Here is a 22,340-nt window from a genome sequence, read left to right on the forward strand (position 1 = left end):
GTGGTGCTGCTAAAGGACTGCCACTCTGCTAGACTGCTGTTTGATGGACTCGTGTCTAGCTGTGTTGCCCTGCTTCTCTCTCTTACTTGGGTGAGAGCTACTGGGCACACCTCACTTAAACCCAGAGTGACTCTAAGGGCTAGCTGACTGGCTTCCAGATCTGAAGTCTCACGGACATAAAAGAATTCCAACCAGTCTGCTCCAACACTTGGACTCTGAAATTTGTGAGTCTGTCTTCCCAAGTGGTGCCACACCAGTCCTGGACCTTGGAAGTGAGCCTAAGGTGTTTGCTCCAGTGGAAAAGACACATTGAGAGCAGAATCTATGAATTTGCCGCTGTTGCGGGAACAGGATCGGCGTGTCACTCTCAAAACCAGCTCATCGCCTTCGGTACATGCTGCTTTGGAACCACCACATCACTGCCACTATGTGGAGAAACCCGGCACATCGCCACCTCAACCTCCACATCTCTGAACCGGCACATCACCCTAAGACCAGACGCATCGCCGCCATTGCGTGGAGAAAATGGACGCATCACCCCAACTGAGTTGGGAACATTGGCGCATCACTCAACTGCACCGGGCATCTTTGTTGACGCAACCAGGATTAAGGTACTTTTGTTCAGCAGGCCTCACTGGGTCCCTGTATCCGGCCTGTGTTCCATTGGGGACTCTTCACTTTGTCCCAGTCCGGCGCGACTACATATCCCATTTGAGTGTTTATTGCTTCTAAGTGCTATTTCGCAGTTTGAAAATTAATATCTCAAGTTATATTTATTAGATTTTTTCTTGTTTTATTCATTAAATTAAGTTCTCTTTTTCTATCCTGGTGCGGTACCTCTCTGTGTGGTGTTTGCACAGTTTTACTGTTTGAAGTCTTGCACAAATACTTTAGACACTGCCTCTAAGTTAAGCCTGACAGCTCTGTGCCAAGCTACTGGAGATTGAGAAAACGTTAATTTAGGGTTGCCTGGCCCTTACCTTGACAAGGATTGTTGCTGCTGTTTAACCTAGGGTTACACCCCCAGTCAACCAACAACCCAATTCCTAACAATGTCCAATGTCCAAGAAATGTGATGGGCCAGCATGAAGGGGTGAGGACAGAAAGTTAACACTGGGCATGCTCATTTGTTCTTGTGCTGTCAGGGCATTTACCTACCAAGCTCATAATCTCTCATCCTGGCATGTGCGGGGTATCAGTGTGGCTAGGTTCTGAGTTGGCATAACGTGCCTGGCCGACTGGTGCTCATCAGGAGCATATAAGAGCATAAGAGGGCCTTTGGGCTTGAGCCCCTACTCAAAATTTTGGCTTCGATCAACCTAGTGGTGTAGGTTGAATCTTGAGGGTGGAGTTTCTGCTCAGGCAGCCAACATTTTTTTTCTCAATTTTATGTAGCGCAGATTTAGCCCAAAATCATCAAATAAAATTACACAAGATCAGGATTTGTTTCCACAGGGAGATGTAGCGATTTGCCCAAAATCACAGATGTTGTGGGTACGCTGGGACTCCCCAGCTCCAAGGTTGCCAGCTCAGGCTTTTAGGTCACATCTTGACTGTCTTTTAAGTATTTCCTCTCTCATGAAGACTATTCTCCAGCAATAGGCATCCTACTGTTGTGCTGCTGAATTCCATTCTATCCCATCTGGCACCATTTTATTTTTGTGACTGCCTTGCACGTGTTGCCATACAGATTGCTGAGCCTTCTCCAATTACTCACCTTTTCTTGGTGTACTCGCACACAGTCACACTCTGCTGTTGGATAGGTTGGTGCTCTGTAGCAGCCGAAAGATTTTAGTCCAACTTCGGCTGCAACTGGACTACCAATAACACCAACCATCCAAGTAAATCTCTGGTGCTACCTTCTGCATCTAGCATTATTAAATCATGAAACATAACATAGGACCTGCAGAGTGTATTATTACCACCAGGTAATCACAGTTATATTTTGTGCGCTTGTCTCTCATAACTCTCCTATCACACTGGAAGTCACTGCACCCCAAGACAAGATAAGAGCACCCCTCTGGTTACTCACGCACAAACCCAAACACTTCCCACATAGCATCATAACATATACAACACCTTGCCAACTGCACACTACCTCGAAGAGTAGTATGCTCTCTATTGGAAAATTCATTTTTGGAGCCCCACACTGTAATAAGAAACCCTATATGAATTCGATATTACAATAGGACTTGACAAGGGAACCCCCCCCCCAATAACTTTAAGCCCGCCCATAAACTATCTAAATTATAAGGTAACTAAAAAGGTTTTTGCAAAACGTATTTCATATTCATTAAAATGGACCAAAGTTTTTAGAAATCTAAAACTGCAGTGGAACTCTACCATAATTACTTAGTACATACAATAATACCAATAGTGTATATAAACTGATTTTCAGTAGACATTGTGCTGCTAAAAATGATTGTATCCCATTGTTTACTGAAGACATCAATACAATATTTGATTCGAAGACGCAAATTAACCTATTTTGGCACTCAAGATGAGGAACAGTCTTTCAACAAAGCAGGGTCAACAAGAAAATCACATTAATTTCCACCAAGGCTCTGAAAACATAGCCAGTAACTCAATAATCATGCAGCATCAGTAAACCCTGAGATGTACCTGCCCTCACAAATACTACTAACATAGCAGACCGTAAACCACGTAACCAGCATAACAATATATCCTAAAATATTTCTATATAATTTACCACATCATGAATTCATAAATGCAATTTATTTTAATTAAGTCATCCAGTTGAGGGTTGCAACGCAAGTGAAGGCATCAATACCAGTACTGGCCTTTTAAAAATAGTTTTAAAAGATGGATTTTTGCCTTTTCGCAATTACTCTTTCTTCACCTGGGTTAGCTTTGATTGTTAAACAATAACGTGTCCTGGGTACTCGCCGTTGAGTGATGTAACTTCCTTTGATGCTATGAGAGTTCAGGTGGATGCAATGTCACTTCTATTGCATGTACGAATTTGGCAAAATGACAGAAAATCATTTATGTGTTTTTGATCTGACAGTGGCTGTAGTGTGATTAAATCTGGCATATTTAAAGCATATTTACAATTTAATAAAATCCCAACCTTTCATCAGGTGTTGACAGCCCACATTTCTTCAGCGTTCTTGTAGACGACCAGGCTTCAACAGGAGTTCCTCCCCAACAGGACTCAACTAATCCGATGGGATACTTTAACGTGTCATACAAATAACGTCCAAACAACCAGCAGACCGCAGAAAAATATGTAAAGTCGCCTTGTGCAAGGGTCTCTATTCATAAAAAGAAAAAGTACAATCACTGGTAGGTGTACATAGTGAAAGAACAAGTTTAAAGAGAGCTGCCATTTTTATATGGAAATACAGCTTTCTTGATAAGGTTCGTATCAATAGCGGGAACATTACAAGACAACTACTGCCCCTAATGTTCACTTTTATAAATATGCATAATACAGCTACATTAGTCTTAAATTCCCAGTACCAACAGCTTTATCTTGGGGCACCTTTTAGAAGCGTAAGTGTAGTGCATCTTGCCTAAACCACCAGAAGGTATTGAGTGCTAAGGAGTACAATTTGCCCTACTTGGCCTCAAGCTTTGCCTGCTTAGTCAACCAGGTACACAGACTTCTGTCTTATCCAAGCATTTTTATTGTATTAAGTCTTCCTATTTGTTCTTCATAAAACACCCTCCATTGTTTACATCCATTAGCCAGTGAGGTAAAATAAAACTTAACTTTATACAATTGTCAAGAAGAACTTGAAAAATATTTCAATACATTAACATCATTCCCCACTTCCCTCCCCCGAAATCCACCAACCCTAAAAGAGCTTGTACCAATGAGTGTGATGTCCTACTCAGTATTTAAGTGTAAAAGAATGAGGGCCAGTTCGCTCAGAGGCCCGCAGCCAGTTGGTGCTGTTAAAATGTTGTCATGCTGAATACTAAGGGAGCGTAATATCGAATCCACGGCTTGTCTCTATAATCCTCTGCGAGACACTCCCTGACCCTTTAACTCTCCCTTGCAGGTTCCTGCTTTTTCCCTTTGTGGTAATTTTCAGTTTTTCTCTTCCTCCTTCTTTCCTCTGGGTATGTTTACTTTTTCCCACTCTTGCTCTCGGTCAATCCCTGATGAGGGAAAATATGTGGCTGTCCCCAAAAATGATTGTACGACAGAACAATGCAGGGAAATACATTGCATGCCTTAAACACCCTTTTTCTACCCTGCATTTTTTTTACTACGCTTATGCTTTTACAACGTATGCTATTATCACAAATTGTTTCTGTATATATAAAAACAATGTATTTGTGGGGGAAGAGCCCCACACCACCAACTTACCTTAAATGTGTGGTAAAAGCATGCGTTGTAAAGACATACACGTAGTAAAAGCATGCGTGCTAAAAAATCCATTGTAAAGTCACAATGTGGTAAAAACCTCGTTGTAGAGGCTGTTCCCCGCACCAAAAAGGAGCCGGCAACCTCTGGTTTGAATTAAGCACTGTTCCTACTATGTTGTTCCATCCAGCAATCTCTTACTCGACCTAATGTTTATTATCCATGGGGCAGATTTATGTTTCCTGGCGCATCCCTACAAATCAGCAGGGATGCGCCAGGAAAGATGCGTCACGCAAGTTTACCCTTGCGCCACCACAGATGCGCCGCATTTACAATGCAGCGCATCGTGGCGCAAGGATAAACAGATGCGTGACGCATCTGATGGCGGAAGGGCGGCGCATTGCCTGAGTCGTGTCGCAAGCACGACGCAACTCCAGCAATGTCTAGGGGCTGCCCATACCTAACATGCTGCATCATGCCGTACGCCTGCTTCAAGCAGGCGCAAGGATTTCACTGCGTCACTTTTCCGAGGCTTTTTCCGATGCCCACCCTGCATACTTTAAACCTGACGCAGGTTTAATGTAGCGCAGGGCTTTACAACGTGATGCATCTCCCTAGATGCGTCACGTTGTAAATAAGGCGCAACATGGCGCATGGTTTACGCCACCGCTGCGTCACAAAAGTGACGCAACGGCAGTGTAAAAGTGGCGCATGTCTAACATAAATCTGCCCCCAAGTTTCCAGCCTCACGGTGTACCATCGGCAATATCACTATATTTGGTTTTCACCACTTTTAGATATTGAGAACAGGTTGCCTCTCAAAAATGTATAAGTAGTTTAGGAAAGGTGCACAGTCCGTTTCAAATGCATTGATTTAAAGAAGTCTTTCCTTCATTTGCGTGATAACAACAGAGTATGGTCAGATGGACTTTAAAGGTAGTGATATATTAATGGTATAAGAGGCAGAAGATTTGAAATGCCCATCTTGCAGGAGAACACCCAGTCAGAATTAGAAAGAAGTGGGAGCAGTAAATAGCTTTACATGTGCATAGAAAATGGTGACTAAGTCGAGGAGAAAACATTTACTTAAAGTGGCCAATAGGAAGACCAAGGAAGAACAGCACAGGTGCAGTTACATAGACCTCAATGTGCTTATCTCACAGGGAAAACATTTCACTAAGAACAGAATAACAAGCATTTGCAATGCAATAGGTCTCGCATTTATGCGAGTTTGAGCTATTGACATTGCAAATGACAATGCCATTTATTTTTATTTTCGTTTTTAAAACATAAATAAAAGGCATTGTCATTTACAATGCCGATTGCTTAAACTCACGTAAAAGCGCTAGTTGCAATGAGGTATATGATGGTAAAGAGGGGCATTGCCAGTCACTGGAGACACACCCAAGCCCCCACAATAACGGAATGGGTCAATGGGAATGAATCTATGTGCAACACACAAAAGGTGATGGGAGGCTGCTTGCAACTTGTCTAATCGCTGGCAATAGCTCGGGGTAGCATCCCGACCCATTGGTCTTTTGCTCACAACGCCACCTCCATTTTTGACTCGGTCGTATGCAAATCAGTCTTGACCCTGCTCCTCATGGGGCCAGTCGAGCCCGAACTGCCAGGCCACGTCTGCCCTAAAGCGTAATACAAACAACATATGGACCGATTTCGCCCTAGCTGTGGGCTCATCAGCTGGGTACACCCTAGGTGTGCTTCATAAGAATCTGGTATACAAAGCTCGAGAAGCCCACAAGAAGTATGTTTAGATCTGGGAATCTTTGACCCAGTCAGCCGATACAGTGGAGTGAATCCGAAGTTTATGGCTGAAACACAATTGGTGGTGGGGGCAGGAGGAGAGAAATTTATATTGATACATGTATTGCGAAAGAATACAGGAACTCAGTGGACTTGGCATAATCTCTTTTCCCTTTACAGTAACTTGGAATAAGCAATAATAAAAAACATCCAAGCTGCTCTCTCTCTGCTCTCCAAACATCCAGACTGCCTGCCCTATCCTCAGAGGTCCAACTGCTCTCGCTACCCCTGAGATACAGGCTTCTTTCCCTGCCCTATGAGAATCCCCCCCATTACCCACTCCACTTATTTTGGGGCACATTGCTTTATACCAAGCAGTGTGAATGGGTCACCAGTGTACACACTGAAAATATTTTTTCCAATAGAGGTTTTTATGCGATTTTCTGGCTTGGTTCGCTTAGTGTAGGAAACCAGACTGCTAGGAACTGAGAAAAGACACAATGCTTGATGGCAGTGTTGACAAAGCTGCCATAAAGCAAACAGTTTGGACTCTATCAGGTAAATTGGTTTCTACGAATACAGTTCTCACCCTTGATTACATGCACAAGCAGCAAGGAGTTTCTCAGGGAAATGCATGTAGTAAGTACAACAATGAACCAAAACAATAAACGTAATACAAATTAAACTAAGTTCAAGGTTCAACCCAAGTTAGTAAAAATTATAATTTAATAGGCACTATTGTCTCAAAAATAGACGGCATCTAGCGTAGAAGAAAAAGAGTTCGAGCTTATTTTTGCCAAGATACTTTCAGCATCTAGTGTGGATTTACAAGGGCCACCAGGAGGCAACAATGCATTAATTATTTTGTCACTGAAAAAAAAGCAATGGTCCCTAGCAGCTTATTCTAGGAGAGAAACGGGTTTATGAAAAGATACTTTAAAGTGTAAATTCAGTGTCTCCATGTAGCAGCAAGTTTTACTGTCAAAAGTACCTGGATAGAAAATGTTCCAACCGCCATGACTGGGTCTTCGCACAACTCATGTCCACAGCAAATGTCCTGTTCCAAATAGTTTAGATCTCTGCAGCAGCACTAGATACTCTTCATTCACCAGACTTTCTGCACTCTCCCCGAACGGAAGAGAAGTTGCACAGACAGTAGAAGTGTCCATTTGCAGCCGCTCCACTGGTTTTCTTCCGGGCAGACAGTTCCCTCCGGTCCAAGACAGTCGACACTTCACCACAGGAGAGGAACTGCACAAGTGGCACTGGCAGAACCTGGTCGGGTTTCCTTACGGACTAACAATAGGCTACCTCCCTTCGACTTCGAAGCAGGTTTCCATTCGCAGAGACTGAAGCCAGAGTCGGGGACATTCTTTTCCAAGTCCTCTACCAGGAACGCATTCATTCTTTCAGAAAGCATGCATGGCTTCTCTCCTTTCTTCTTGGGGTCTAAACAGTCCTCAATTGAGATGGTACGGGGTGGGTACATTTAAAAAAGTGTAACTAATCTGAGACTAGCTACATCCCCAGAACCAAGCTACTAAAATCCCTTTGCTTTGGCCACCATTTTGGGCAGTGTCGTCAAAAGGTTTGTTGACATGTGTATGCTGAAAAAAGATACTGCAGAGTGTCACTACAGAAAAGAAACAAGCATCGCGGCACCGACACTTTACTTTTAATGTTAAAAGTAAAGCGCGGGTGCCGCGATTATACCAAAAGTAAAGAAATAGATGTTTCTTTCTATTTCTTTACTTTTGGTATAATCGCGGCACCCGCGCTTTAGTTTTAATGTTAAAAGAAAAGCGCGGGTGCCGAGATCATAGCAAAAGTAAAGAAATAGAAAAAAACATCTATTTCTTTACTTTTGGTATAATCGCGGCACCCGCGCTTTACTTATAACATCAAAAGTAAAGCGCTGGTGCAGCGATTATACCAAAAGTAAAGAAAACAAGCGGCACTGAAAGTGAACACGTCACGATTGTCAACAACTAGTGGTGCGTGTGCACCACAGAGGAGCGGGGGGAGGAAGCGCGGCAGGGGCAGCAAGGCAAACACACGCTGCTGCGCCCAATCGCGTACCTTTTTTGCAAAAAAAAACACGCGAAAGCCAATGCCTGATGGCGAAAGCTGACCACACGCTTGTGCGTGTGGTCAGCTTTCAAAACCCCATACAAAAGGGCTCTCACTGCGCGAGCTGTCCTGCACACTGCAACGCGGGCCCTAAAAACCAGTAATTTCAAATTGCCATGGTACCCAAACCTTAATAAAACATAGTTGTTAATGGCTGACAGCACAAGTTAAAACAACAGGTGAGGTTTAATGACAAGAGGATGGTATCAGAGTCACCCTTAATGACCTCCCGCCTCTGACAGGGCCCACAAATGAATAAACAACATATTTGCACTCACCATGGATGTTGTTCACTGTCCAGAGATTATTAACCCTGGCTTCCATGAACCCTGTGCTTGCAGTAGCACTTGTTCAAGGATCAGGCATGCAAGAGACAGAGACTGGACAAATAGCAAGTACTGATAATCATATGCAGAAACTCCACCAGGCAAGAAAACGCCGAGTCATCTTATGTTTGCCAGGAGATTCCCCTTGTTATTGTTGAGTTGGCTTTGCTCTGCCAAAGTTCAGATTTAAACCAGTAACCAATCAAGGACAAGGACGAACAGATCAGTAGACTTTTGTGTGCGAGCCTAAATAAGTGAGACAGAGGCAGTTCTGTGTTATCTATCCCTTTTGTCCCTTGTACTCATCCTATGACCACCACTGATGTGAAGCAGAGCAATATTCACCTATAGATTAGATATTTTACCCAAATCCTTTTCTATAATTTTGAGTGAAAGACAAATCAATGAGCGCTTGCATCTTTCAATAGAACAACCTTTTTAATTAGAACACATTTTCGTTCATGGGTAATGCCACCACTGAGCTTATCTGAAATTAAAAACAATGCACAGAGATGGCTTTTGGATCAGGGTTTTATTAGTAGAGGAAAAACAAGGGCTACAAGGCTAATAAGTCTTACAATACTCTTGGATCAGATGGAACATTTTTTCATCAAATATTTGTAAGCGGAAGCAGACCAGTCTTAGGGCTGATCTCTAGACCCACAAAGTACATACAAGTAAATACTAAAGTATATACAAGAGGTCTCGAATGCTCGACCTAAAAAGGGCAGGCTTCATGCAAAAGGCTGCGTGGCTACCGGAATCTGAGACTTAAAATATGCATGGTGCCTTTGCACGAGTTTAGAAGGCTCTAGAATCTTCACTCTCTGCCTAAAGAAGGCCTTGGCTGTCTATATGTGCAGTGCGTCACACTTACATAGTGCCCACCACCCCTCCCCCTGCTCTGAGAGCAGAGCAAATCCGCCCCACCAAGACACCGCAGCAGGAACAAATATAACAATAATAATATTGAGATATAATCATTTTATTTTTCCTCTATTTTCACTGCGAAAAGCAGAGGGATGACGCTCCTCAGTCTTAGCAGAGGAGCCGCAACTGGTTAACGGTATAATACAAATGAGGCTGAGTGGTCTATTGGCGGAGAACCTCTTACTGTTGCGCAGTGCTGTCAGATCGACTTTACCAAATGGTATTCCATTGGCTACAATATAAAAAGAATAAATGGAGAGTGTACACAGATTGCTATAACTAGCTGTAATTTATGTCTTGTATAACATCTGCAGCTAATAAAACATTTCTATACATCTGTAAATATGAGTTCCGGGACTTGTATTTCATTTCTAACATCGAAGCTCAAACATCCCACCATGTATGTACAGTTGACTAAAAACTAAGGACCGGCTAAAATGCGTCCATCTTGGATGTTATCGTAATAAAGGAGAAGGAATTGTCGGAGTTTTCCTGCTTCCCAAAGCAGTTCATGGTTGCCAGTCAGCAGAGGATCACAGAGGTGCCAGTATCTTGCGGAATGAGTGACAGGTTGGAACTTTGCCTCCTGCTTTTTGCACTGTTTTGCCCATTCAGATTATATTTACGATTAGTTAGGATTTCAAAGTCCTGTAAATTTGTATGTATATTTGTGCATTTTTTTTTTTTAACACATTTTTTTTTTTAAGGCACATTCTTATTTTGCACTTAGTGTCTCTCCTATTGTCATCTCCACCATTGTACATATCGTCATATTCCCGGATTTTCAGAATGACCTAGTTGAACTCCTGTGCATTCAACTCTCCAGCAAGTTTGCAGATTCATAAGTGAAAACCACATTGCATGGATTCCAAATGACATTGGTAATCATTATTTTTTATAATTTATGGGGGAACTGCATCTACGTTTAGAGAAGAAAGGGCTGAGTTAGAGGCCGTGTTACTTAAGGTAATTAGATAGAAGGACTGGATATACTGATGATACAAGGGTCTTTGCTAATCTTACATTGTGTGTTACAGATTTCCATAGCAGTCCTGGAGCAAGTGTGTCAAGCCTAGCATCAGTGTTTTCTCTCTCTCCCGCTTACTCTTTTCCCCTCAGTATGGGCTGCTGTGATTTCGGTCACAATTAAGTTATGGTCTCTCTGGGGAGGTGAATAGGACTAGCTGCATGGCACTCCTGCAGATGGTAAAGCGGAAAATGACAAGACAATCACAAATTGCATTATCACATGAAACAGGCAAGGCGGCTGTTTTGGCGAAGGCCAAAACGGTCAACAAGAAAGGTGAAAGGGCCCTAGACCCACCGGAGCATTTGGACCATATCCTCAGATCAGTGCAGTACTCAAGATCAGCCCTGGAGGTCTAGATGGATGTAGTGTGCTATTGAGGAACAGGGGTGGCACTATTACAACCACCTGGAACCAAGTGCAATAGAAGCATAAGAAACAAAATTGTCTCATGCGGCAAGAACAATGTTCAGTCATACAAATACAATAATCAAATGGAAACCTATCCCTGGTTAAATATGAAAGCAAAACAAATTGCTGAAGAAAATGAAGGAAAAAGAAAACAATCTTTGCAGTTGTACATTCTCATTTACTGCTGCAGCTAGAAGTGCTCGGTGCTCAAACAGTGTGACAAGGTGACAAACAGAGTGAACTTGTGCTGAGAAATTCAAACAACACAATGGAGCCATAACAATATGTACAAAGTGATAATGTCAATGCATGGTATAAAAATAACGGGTTTTGGAGTGAGCCTGCACACCTATTTTAGATTTTGGTTCTTCCAATGAATATTTAAATGAAAGCTAATGTGAAAATTTGTTTATGCGTGCATGCACGTATAGGGATGTGAGTCTGCATCCCAGGATAATATGTGTTGGGAATAAGGGTCAGGGAAACCCTGGCCTGCGTGCCGCACAGCTGGGGGACACTAGGGTCTCTATAAGTTTAAACCTGATTAATCACTCTATTACCAATTTTTTTAGTGGTAGTCAAAAAAAAACAGGATACAATCTAAAAATACAAGTGATCAAATGTTCATGAATCAAATCATATATTGTTGGTTTCAATTTGAATCAAAAAATCTGTTGTACATTCACATGTTTTTGTGATAGGTTACATAGTTTCAACAAAATACAATCTCATACGAAAGAAAGAAAATAACTCCCAATGCATTTCGGGTTCTGTAACAACCCTTTTTCAGGGGATGTATGAGTACAATATGTAACTCTAGTGTTTATAATACTGTCCTTAACGTCGTCTTCAAGATCTACAAACAACAATCGAAAAAAGCTCATAAATATCAGAGAAAAGAAGAGTTTGCAGTTGTTACACGTACAATCATTAGGATTTGCACATCAATAGACCCATATACCGTACCAAACAAGTGCTCAAAAGAAAAAGATCTATTGTTGAGAGAGGATTTTGATATGAAGTATTAGATTGGGGTGAATACGATATACTAAAGTGTGATGTGAGAAAAAGTGGTTTAATTGAGATAAGAGAAAATAGTGTTCTGGAGTGTGAGTCAATTCCGTGAAAGCACCACGTGTCTAAGCAAAAATAACGGACAGAGTAACAAAAAGTTGGAGATGTATTTACCGATCAGTGCATTGTTATTCTCTCAGAACTCAGCTAACGAATGAAGATCTGTAAATAAAATATACTATAGTGACTTTGCTCCAATATGGGCCTCCCCATGAACTCCAGAGTGTCTCAAAGACACACCTGCTATCCTGCTGGAAAAATAAGGTATTCGCAAGTAGGGGCAACTCTTAGAAGGGAATGTGTTAATTGGATGGAATCAACTTTTAACCATGACCAAAGGCTTACTAGCAAAGTTTAAATTAACAGTTTGCAAGCTGGACAAAGTCCTTTGGGGGTGACAAAATAGGTAACAGAGACCTGGAATGGAAAATTCAAGGAAATGGAGTGTTAAAAAAACGAAGTTTCAATTTGGTACTGGTCATTAATAGCAGCCGGGGAAGAAGTTTTCACTCTACCTATGGAGATCTAGGGGAAGGAGCTGCGGTCGCTGGAGGCTAAAGAAACATGGCGAGTATCTATGTCTATGTGTAGGTGTACTTTCACATCCGTCTGTTGGAAGTGGGGGTCCTTATCCCTCCCCACCGCCACCAAATGCTGGAGGCGGGAGTCCCTGTCCCACACCGCTGTCTCAAAGTGCGAGATCCGGACCCCTCGTTTCAATGTTAGGCTAAGTAAGGACACCGTCTAATATAGCCCTGCTCACTCCCTTAGCAGCTTGGCATGAGCAGCCAGGCTCATCTCCAAGGCACGAGTGTACAGTATGTGCAACCACACTCACAGCAACCCAATGATGTCAGCACAAATACTCCACACGAGTTTTTATAAAACGAGTTTAATCTTTATATAAGAAGATATACGATATGACCACACAATACAAAACCAACATATAATAATGGGTAATATTCCTTACGGTGGAATGGTAGGTTCTAATCCCAACCACCGCTTCTAACCAACAGTTAAGCTTACTTCTAACCGTTTCCAAAAGGTTAGGCAAGTCGTATTGCTAGAATCACACACGTTGCAAAAGAAAATAAATACTGCAATACGTAACCATATACTCCTGTACTGTGCAATAGAGAAACAATGCCATACGTAGCACCACAGTCATGTACTTTGCAATAGAAAGAATAATGCAATGCCAATCACTACCAGCATGCCCTGTGCAAGGAAGAAACAAAGCAATACGTCACGCTACAATCATGTACTGTGCAATGAAGAAATAATGCACAGTGCCACGTTATAATCGGGTACTGTGCGATGAAGAAATAATGCAAGGCGCCACGTGACAATGTACTCTGCAAGGGAAAAATAACGCAGTGCGTAGCTCACCAAGCATGCAGTTCGTCAGGCACAAATAAGGTCAGGCGTCATATGACAGTTCGATAGTTCGTTAGCAGCAATAATGCAAAGTGTAATACGACAGTTTAGGTGTGCCGTTAACAGTGCCCTCAATATGGATCAATGATGACACAAAAGTACCGCTTCTCACTCCGGCCCCAGTACTGTCCCTCCTTGGGCCAGCACGGGCCTAGATCCGAGCCGAAGCAACAGGCTCGCGCAGCTGACAGAAGCAAGAGAGTGCCGCTCTGGGCCTGCACCCCACACCCAGGTGGAGATCCACGTTACATAGGGGGGGGGGTGCTGGAGCAGAATTTTCTGTTGAAAATCTATTGGGTTTTTAAGCTCTGGTTTGTCTATTTGTCGAAAATAAATTATTAATTCATAATTACTAATTATTTGTTTTGTGTAAATGTTCCGACTAACCAACACGAATTAACAAGAGAAAACTACACGTGGGAACGCGTTTGTGTTGCTTACTAGATGATGTGCATGTTTTATTAAATAAACGTTGCTGAGTGCTGTTTATTTTAAAGCACAAAACGCTTTTGAATTAATGCTTTTCTGTGTTGCAAAGGCTAGATAATTACATACACATAAGGGTATTAGTGGGGTTAACACTGTTTAATCACTATGCTGTGGTAACGTTGTTTTTGTCTCTTTCAATTAAGATGGTCTATTTTGGCCTAAAATAAAATGGCCGCCGTTTGCAGCCTGGCCTCGAGTGAGTGATTTGTGATGAGAAGGCCTTGCTGAATATGGTCGCGAGTCATCTGACCACAGTCTTCGCCTGGTTAAAATTTTCCGTGAGGACAGCAGCAGTTCTGGGCAAGTCTCCAGATGCATCTGAATAGCCTTGGAAGACAAAGGAGCCATAATGAATGAACTCTGAGCTCATCATGTTAGTTCCGAGGAAATGTGGATGCCGAAAGTTACTTTTTAATTTTTGGTTCCTGTTCTGTCTTTTTATTTTTGTGATTTCCCTGAGCGGAGATTTTCCAAATGTAGCGATGCTACATCCTTTCCTTCTCGCTCTGCTCAGCGGTTCAGCGGACGTAAAGAACACTTTTTGTTGCTTTCTTTTGTTTAAAATACTATAAATATTGTTAGCCTAGAGAGGGTTTTTGCCACTTTGCCATTTTCTTCCCAAACCTGCGTTGGTGAGGATCTACGCTGTGAGGACGGCGACTCGGGAGACTTCTACTGAGAGACCTGTCCTGACCCATTCTGATATTTAGCTAGAATAGGTAATTATGAGAAAAATGATTTATTCTGATTGATTTTCTTTGACTAATTTTAGATAAAGCATCATAATTTTGAATACGGTGTTGGTGATTATTTCTTGTCGATTATTGAGTACTCTATTTTGATTATTGTTGTATAGATTGTTTAGATTATGATTCAGGACAGTTACAATAACTAGGTCTTATCGACCTCAGTGTAGATGCAGGGTGTTTAGGAGTTTTCTTTCCACAGGTTCAGTGCTGGTAGAGTATTTGAGCGTATGTTAGTGAAATGGGCCCTCGTGTATGATAAGTGTATGTGCGTGTAACTGTGAAATTACTCTATCCGTGGAAGTAGGGAGATTTTGTACACCCTGATCTGCATCAATTTCCTGGTAGCAGAGTTAGGATGGTTATTGATGATTGTCTTGATCTGATTAGATTGCTTGTACATTAGCTTTTTGATTATTGATTGATGTTGGTATATGTACTAATACTATATGTTGGAGTCGTCATGTTGAGTTATATGTAGTGCTTCTGGAACTTGGGAGCTAGTAGCAGTTCCGTAGTAGGGCAGAGGGAAGTATATGCTGCTCTCGGGAAAGACGGGATTGTAGGAAAAACGTGTGACAACTGAAGTTGCGAGTCACATTGTCTGAGTTCGGAATCAGTGACATTGTCGTATGTTACTATTAGAATATATTTCTGGTATATAAGGAGTGCGTATGGTAGCGAAGGTTATCTGTGAAACTCTGGTCTTAAGTCCCAGGGATCCGTAAGGTTCACCGTTAAAGCTTATCGCGGGAGAAGTAATAGGTATTCTCTGAGCTTGTTTGAGGAACTGGGCAGAGGTAAGCTGCTTGGTTGACGTGTGTTATAATTCTGTAGTGGGACAGATTGTTCGCTGTTCTCGGGAAGCAGGATTCTGTGTGTATGTACTATATTTTTCTTGTTTGAATGTGCGTGAATGTATGTATGGGCAGTTAGTTGATTGTAAGACTCTTTGGACAAGTCCTAGAGGAAACAGTTAATGAATGCATGTTAGAAGGGCAGAGTAGAGTAGATGTGCTACTGTGTCAACGGGATTCTTGTGAAATAGAATTTCTTTACTATTCTGTGGTTAGCGAAGCAGACAATGGAGATGTTTATATGTTGTAACTAATAAGATTTTGTAGAAATTTGACACGAAGTCTACTAAGAGTTTTTGTAAAGGAGGGGTAGACGAGTGACAGGAGACAGGAGACAGGCGACTGCAGCGACTGCTGACGTCAAACAGACCGCGCTCTGATTGGATATTGGATCAGAATAGTGTTTGCGCTGGGATTGGTGCGTTGGTGTGAGCCGCGCAAGGATTGGAAGAGCTATTCTAGTGACGTAGACGCTCCAGGATTGGTGCGTTAGTGTGAGTCGCGCTGTTATTGGTTGAAAAATCGTATTGTATATTTGTAATACGGAAGGGATTAGAAAGTTTTGGTAAACGCTAAAATGTATTACCAAGAAGAGAAAAAGAAAAAAACATTGTTCGGAAAAATCAAAAGGTGGTTCGACAAGGATAAAGATGTTAAGACGAGAGAGGGTGAATTGTTACCTCCAGCGAAAACACCTGCATCCTTCATGGCTGTATATGGTTGGAGAATTGGGTTAGGTATACCAAAGAGGATGGTGTTCTAGCATTTCCAGAACATGGTTCATTTAATCTGGCCGTGTTGAGAAATTTACGGGAAAAGATGTTATGTCTTGACCCAAGACCAAGGCCGACACAGTTTGAGGCTTTAGTGGAATGGGAAGAGGAAGTACATGAGCGAGAAAAACAGAGGTCTGGAGGACATTACAGGTACATGTTTGGGAGGAGACATGATCGTGAAACTCATCATGATCGAATGAAAAGATGGCGAGATGCTAGCATGTCAGAGGGATTATATCCTATGAGAACAGTTGAAGAGGGAGCAGAAAGGGTTCCTGAGGCAGAAGTGAGAAGATATGGAGTTAATGAGTATGAGGATGAGGTCTTGAATGACATGATTTACAAAATACCACCTCCATATAGACCAGAACCAGACGAGAGTACACCAGTTGTTTCTCCGATAAGAGATACAGTGCGTATCATTGAGACAGAAAATGTGACACCTGAGTTAAGAAGTGGTAATCCTTTCAGGGAGAGAGAGAATCGATGTGGTGACGAGAATACAAGAGAGTTAGCCAGAACTACAACAGAGCTGACTGAAAAGATTAGGGAGTTAACAAAGAATCTGGAAGCTGTTACGGTGCCTGTAACCATAGGTCCGGTTATGCCTGTGTTTGACAAGCAGAGGACAGGTGAAAATGGTTTGGTGATTCCATATGTTGGAAATAAGATAACAAGTTTAGCTGGTCCCTCAGGAGATTCAGGAAGAAGGACAAGAAAGTAGTGATCTGAGACAAAGCAGACATGACACATGTAGTGAAGGATTAGAAGTACAGTCTAATTCGAGACTGGATGCTAGTGAAGCTAGTTGTTCAGGGATGCCGATTTTAGAACCGCAAAAGAAAGTAGTTCCAGTGAGAAAAGCTACTGAAATAACAGCTGAAGATTTGAATGATTGGATGAAAGTTCTTCAAAAGAGGGATAAAGATTCACAAGCAATTGATGTGGCTAGGTTACGTGTAGAACTAGAAGAGCTTGTTGCAGGGACAGTTCCAACAGAAATTCTTAAAAACCATCATGATGGTGAGCTGTTGTTTATGTGTAAAAATATCACCTGGAGAGCGAGAAATACACATGACAGGTTAAGAGCAATAGCGAATGAACAGGGAGTTGACATTGATAAGGTGAAAGCTTTGCAGAAGTCTTACAGGATGGATTTACAGATAAAGATATTGAAAATTTGAATGGTACTGGTAGAACAGGACAGATTAAAGAAATGGTCGCATTATTGCGAAGATGGGGTGATGTAGAGAAGTGGAAGGATAGGTGGTACAAGAAAAGAGAAGAATCAGGAGATAGGACTTATTCAGCATTTCCTGTGAGAGAAAAGGAGAAACCAGTGGATAATTATCCTATGAGAGAAATACCTGGAGGAGGATATGTACATGTTCCATGGACCAGACAGGATATTTTATCATTTACAAATGATTTCCCTCGATTGAGAGAAAAGCCCGTCGAGTGGTATAGGCAGGTAGATAGATTTGTGAAATTGTCAAAAGTGCTGTGGATTGACCTGAATAGTCTGTTTGATATAATTGTTCCAGCAGACTTGTGGACTGAGTGTAAAATAGTTGTGAGTTGGCCTACTGAGGAATATCCAAGAGATCAGAGAACAGGAGCACCAGATCCAGAGGTAATGAGAAAGTATGATCAGGTGATGGTATACCTGAAAAGTAAAGTACCTGCAAAAGAGACAGACTGGGTTAAAATAGATTGAACACAACAGGAAGCAAAAGAATCAGTTCATGCTTTTTACGAGAGGCTGATACTGGCATTTAAACAATTCAGTGGAGATGAACACCTGGGTGACAAAGATTTGAGTCATTTTGTATACAGATTTGTATATGGCCTGAGACCTGAGATTAGTGAGAGAATTCGTGAGCACACAGTGGACTGGCAGAGTAAGAAAATAGATGAGATTCTGAGACATGCAAAATACTTCAGTGATGAGATTGAAGCAAAACAGAGAAAGCTGAAAGAGAAAGCAATGTGGGCACAAGTAAAGGTTGCGGAAAGACAGGAAGCACAGTTAGTGGAGCAGGCGAATAATGCAGGAAATAATGCAGGGAATAGACCTAGGTATGCAGGGAAAGGAAAGGGGAATCTTGAGGAAGCTAAAAAGAAGTTCCCATGTCACAACTGTGGCCAACTGGGACATTGGAGATCTGAGTGTACCAATCCACCATTAGTGAATAATGAAGGAAAACCCTTAAATCAACAGGTGCAGAACGAGGGAAATAATCAACAGCAGCAACAACAGAAAGTTGTGAGACAGCAGAGTCAAGAGCCAAAACCGCCCTTGCCGCAGAATAGAGGGTCACAAAAGTATAATCAGGATTCAGGATTCTACAATGATGAACAGGTAAACAAACCAAGGCGTTCTAACCAGGTACAACAGTACTTGTTAAAGAATGAAGGGAGTGAGTCTGAGGGCGATTATTGACGGTGCCGAAGAGAGGAAGAAGAGTGCATACTTGGTTCAACTCTAGAAATAGACCAGGCAGGACCATTTGTAGATGGGAAAATAAATGAAGAAAGTGTTACTTTTTTAGTAGACACAGGTGCGACAAGATCAACTGTCAGGTCAACAGATATTAGAAATCTTCCTCTCTCGGATGAAGCAATCCAAGTAGTTGGTGTAGCCAATACACAAATCAGGACACGTCTTACTGAACCAGTAAGAGTACAAATAGGGAAATTTTCAGACATGCACAGATTTATCGTCTGTGACACTAGTCCAGTGAACCTGTTAGGTAGGGATCTATTGTGTAAGATGAACTGTACAATTTTCTGTACACCAGATGGAATAGCTTTTGAGACACCAGATGAAGATGTTTTGTACCGAATGACTCTAGGAAATAGAGAGAGTGAAATGGTTGGTGCATTTGCTGTGTTTGATCCGGAGGATTCGCCTCGAGAGCTGAGAGACACAGTGAAAAGGACAGTTTGGGATTTTACTGGAGAGGATGTGGGATTGATGAATAATGTAGATCCTGTGAAAATTTCAGTGAAAGAGGGAATTACGTATCCTAACATTCCTCAGTACAAAATGACACCAGAAATAATTGAAGGAATAACTCCTATAATTGAGAAAATGATTCAGCAGGGAGTTCTGAGAGAACTACTGAGTAGCACGTGTAATTCACCGATAATGGGGCTAAAGAAGCCTAATGGGAAGTTCAGGATTGTACAAGATTTGAGAAAAGTTAACCAAATTGTGGTGGCATGTTGTCCTATTGTGCCAAATCCGTCAGTGATTTTGTATCAGATTCCACATGATGCTGAGTGGTATACAGTGATTGATTTGTGTCATGCTTTCTTTTCAATTCCATTGCATCATGACAGCCAGCCGATTTTTGCATTTAGGTTTGGCCAGCGTATTTTAGCATGGTGTCGTATCCCACAGGGGTATACAGAAAGTCCTTCGATATTCAATCAGTTATTGAAAAAATCATTGGAGAGCTTAATCATGCCCGAAAACTCAGTACTAGTGCAATATATTGATGACCTACTTGTGGCATCAAAGACACGTGAAGCTTGTGAAGTAGATACTATAGCTTTACTGAATCATCTGGCAGATGGAGGGTTAAAAGTATCTCCAGCCAAATTACAATTCTGCAAGAAAGAGGTGCATTATCTTGGACACAATATTGAAAAAGGTCTGAGAAAGGTGACTGATGACAGGATCAAAATTATCAGGGGACGAAGGCCCCAAAGACCCAGAGGGAAGTAAGAATGTTCCTGGGTATGGTGGGTTATTGTCGTCAGTGGATAATTAATTTTTCTCTGATAGCAAAGCCACTGATTAAGCTGACAAAAAGTGAGATGACAGACCCATTGGAACTAGATGGAGAACAAATGGCAGCATTTGAAGAGCTGAAAAGCAGAATGTGTGAAGCCCCTGCTTTGGGTATGCCAGACTATGAAAAGGAGTTTGAGTTGTACTGCAGTGAGAGAAATGGATGTGCACTTTCAGTGTTAATTCAGAAGCATGGACAGCTGAGGAGGCCTATTGCGTACTTCTCATCGACACTTGACCCTGTAGCTGTAGGTTTACCAGGTTGTTTGAAATCTGTGGCTGCAACATGCAGAAGCCTGGAACAGAGTGAGGGAATCATAATGGGATATCCTGTAAGGGTATTTGTACCTCATAATGTGGCAATTCTTTTGACAAGAAGCAGAACCCAGTACATGTCACATAGTCGGCTGACTAAATATGAGAAAGTCATTCTGGGAGCATCAAATGTGACTCTTGAGAGATGTGTGAATGTGAATCCAGCGACATTGTTGCCCTTGCATGAGAGTGATCATGTGTTGTTTGTGGATGGATCATGTCTGAGGAATGATGAGGGTGTGCTATGTGCAGCATATGCAGTGTGCAAAGTTTCAGAGGTTATGGAAGCATCACCATTGAAAGGAGTGAAATCTGCGCAAGTTGCTGAATTAGTGGCATTGACAAAAGCTTGTGAAATTGGGAAAGATTTGAGAACGACTGTGATGACTGATAGTCAGTATGGATTTGGAGTTGTGCATGATTTTGGCCAGCTTTGGCTACAAAGAGGTTTCTTGACGTCGAGTGGGACTCCAATAAAGAATGCTGAAGTGATTGGGAAATTACTTGAGGCGATACAGTTGCCTAAAGAGTTAGCAGTTGTTAAATGTGCTGCTCATGGACAAGGAGATGATTTTGTGACAGTTGGCAATCGATACGCAAATGACATTGCTCAATATTGCGCTAAAAACAACCAGTCCATTAATCGGGAACGAGAGGGTGAAATGTCTTTTTGTTCTGTGATGTTTACTAATGTCTTAGAGACGTGGGATGAAGTGAAACAGTTGCAGGATGAGGCAGGAAAGGAGGAAAAGAAAGACTGGATTAAGGCAGGTTGTGCCCCAAGAGAGACAGACCATGTTTGGGTCTATAGAGATGGTAGACCAGTAATGCCGAACTCCATACTGTCGACAATGGCAAGGATGTATCATGGACAGGGACATTTGGGAAGCGATGCGATGATCAGGTCGTTTAAACAAACCTGGTACAATGCAAAGTTCAGGACAATTGCAGAAAGCATCTGTCAAAGATGTTTGATTTGCCAGCAGTTTAACACTGGGAAAAAGACAGTGGTGAGTCTGGGAACAATAGGCAGAGAAGGAGGTCCTTTTACAAGAATGCAGATTGATTTCATTGAAATGCCCCAAGTGAACAGACTGAGGTATGTTCTAGTGGTAGTCTGTTTGTTTTCAAGATGGGTGGAGGCCTATCCGACTAGGAGAAATGATGGAATAACAGTGGCAAAGTTACTGTTAAGAGAGTTGATTCCTAGGTACGGGTTTCCAGTAACGATTGAGTCTGATAGAGGTGGACACTTCTATAATGAACTCATGAGTTTGATTTGTGAAGCATTGAGCATACAGCAGAAGCTACATTGTGCATACAGACCAGAGGCTTCTGGTGTGGTTGAGCAGATAAATGGCACAATCAAGAACAGGATTGGTAAGATGTGTTTAGCCACTGGTATGAAATGGCCAGATGTCTTGCCTCTAGTGCTAATGACTATTAGATCTACTCCAGATAGAACTACTGGTTTAAGTCCGCACGAAATCATAATGGGACGTGCAATGCGACATGCATATGTACCTGTCAATAAGTTGATGACAATAACTGATGACATGATTTTGGATTACTGTAAAGGCCTGGCTGACGCAGTTCATTCTGTGTTTCACCAGGTTGGAGAAGAAGCTACCACACTTGAGAAGAAGCAAGCTCATGATCTGAGTCCAGGGGACTGGGTGAGGATTAAGGTGCACAGAAGAAGAAATTGCTTGGTTCCAAGGTGGGGAAGGCCGAGACAAGTCATTTTAACTACGACAACTGCAGTAAAGTGTGCTGGAGTGAAAAACTGGGTACATGCGAGTCATACTCAGAGTTCCAAACCCAAAGGATGGGACTGGTAAGGAGTATTTTGAAGAGTCAGATTCCAGTGATGATGAAGATACAGAACCAGTGAGAAAAGAAGCAGAAAAGGCTTCAAGAGAA

The 22,340-nt window shown here is 42.0% G+C and overlaps 1 protein-coding gene across 1 annotated transcript in view; it reads right to left on the reverse strand.

Moving 5' to 3' along the window:
• The window catches only part of SIAE (sialic acid acetylesterase), a 399,874-nt gene that overhangs the window by 188,423 nt on the left and 189,111 nt on the right, over positions 1 to 22,340 (reverse strand). Inside the window, exon 5 of the mRNA XM_085645673.1 lies at positions 3,092 to 3,275. Within this exon, the coding sequence (XP_085501799.1) occupies positions 3,092 to 3,275 (184 nt within the window). The remainder of the gene's footprint in view (positions 1 to 3,091; positions 3,276 to 22,340) is intronic.

Source organism: Triturus cristatus, chromosome 3_1 (assembly GCF_964204655.1).
Source record: "Triturus cristatus chromosome 3_1, aTriCri1.1, whole genome shotgun sequence".
In the NCBI taxonomy this organism is placed as follows: domain Eukaryota; kingdom Metazoa; phylum Chordata; class Amphibia; order Caudata; family Salamandridae; genus Triturus; species Triturus cristatus.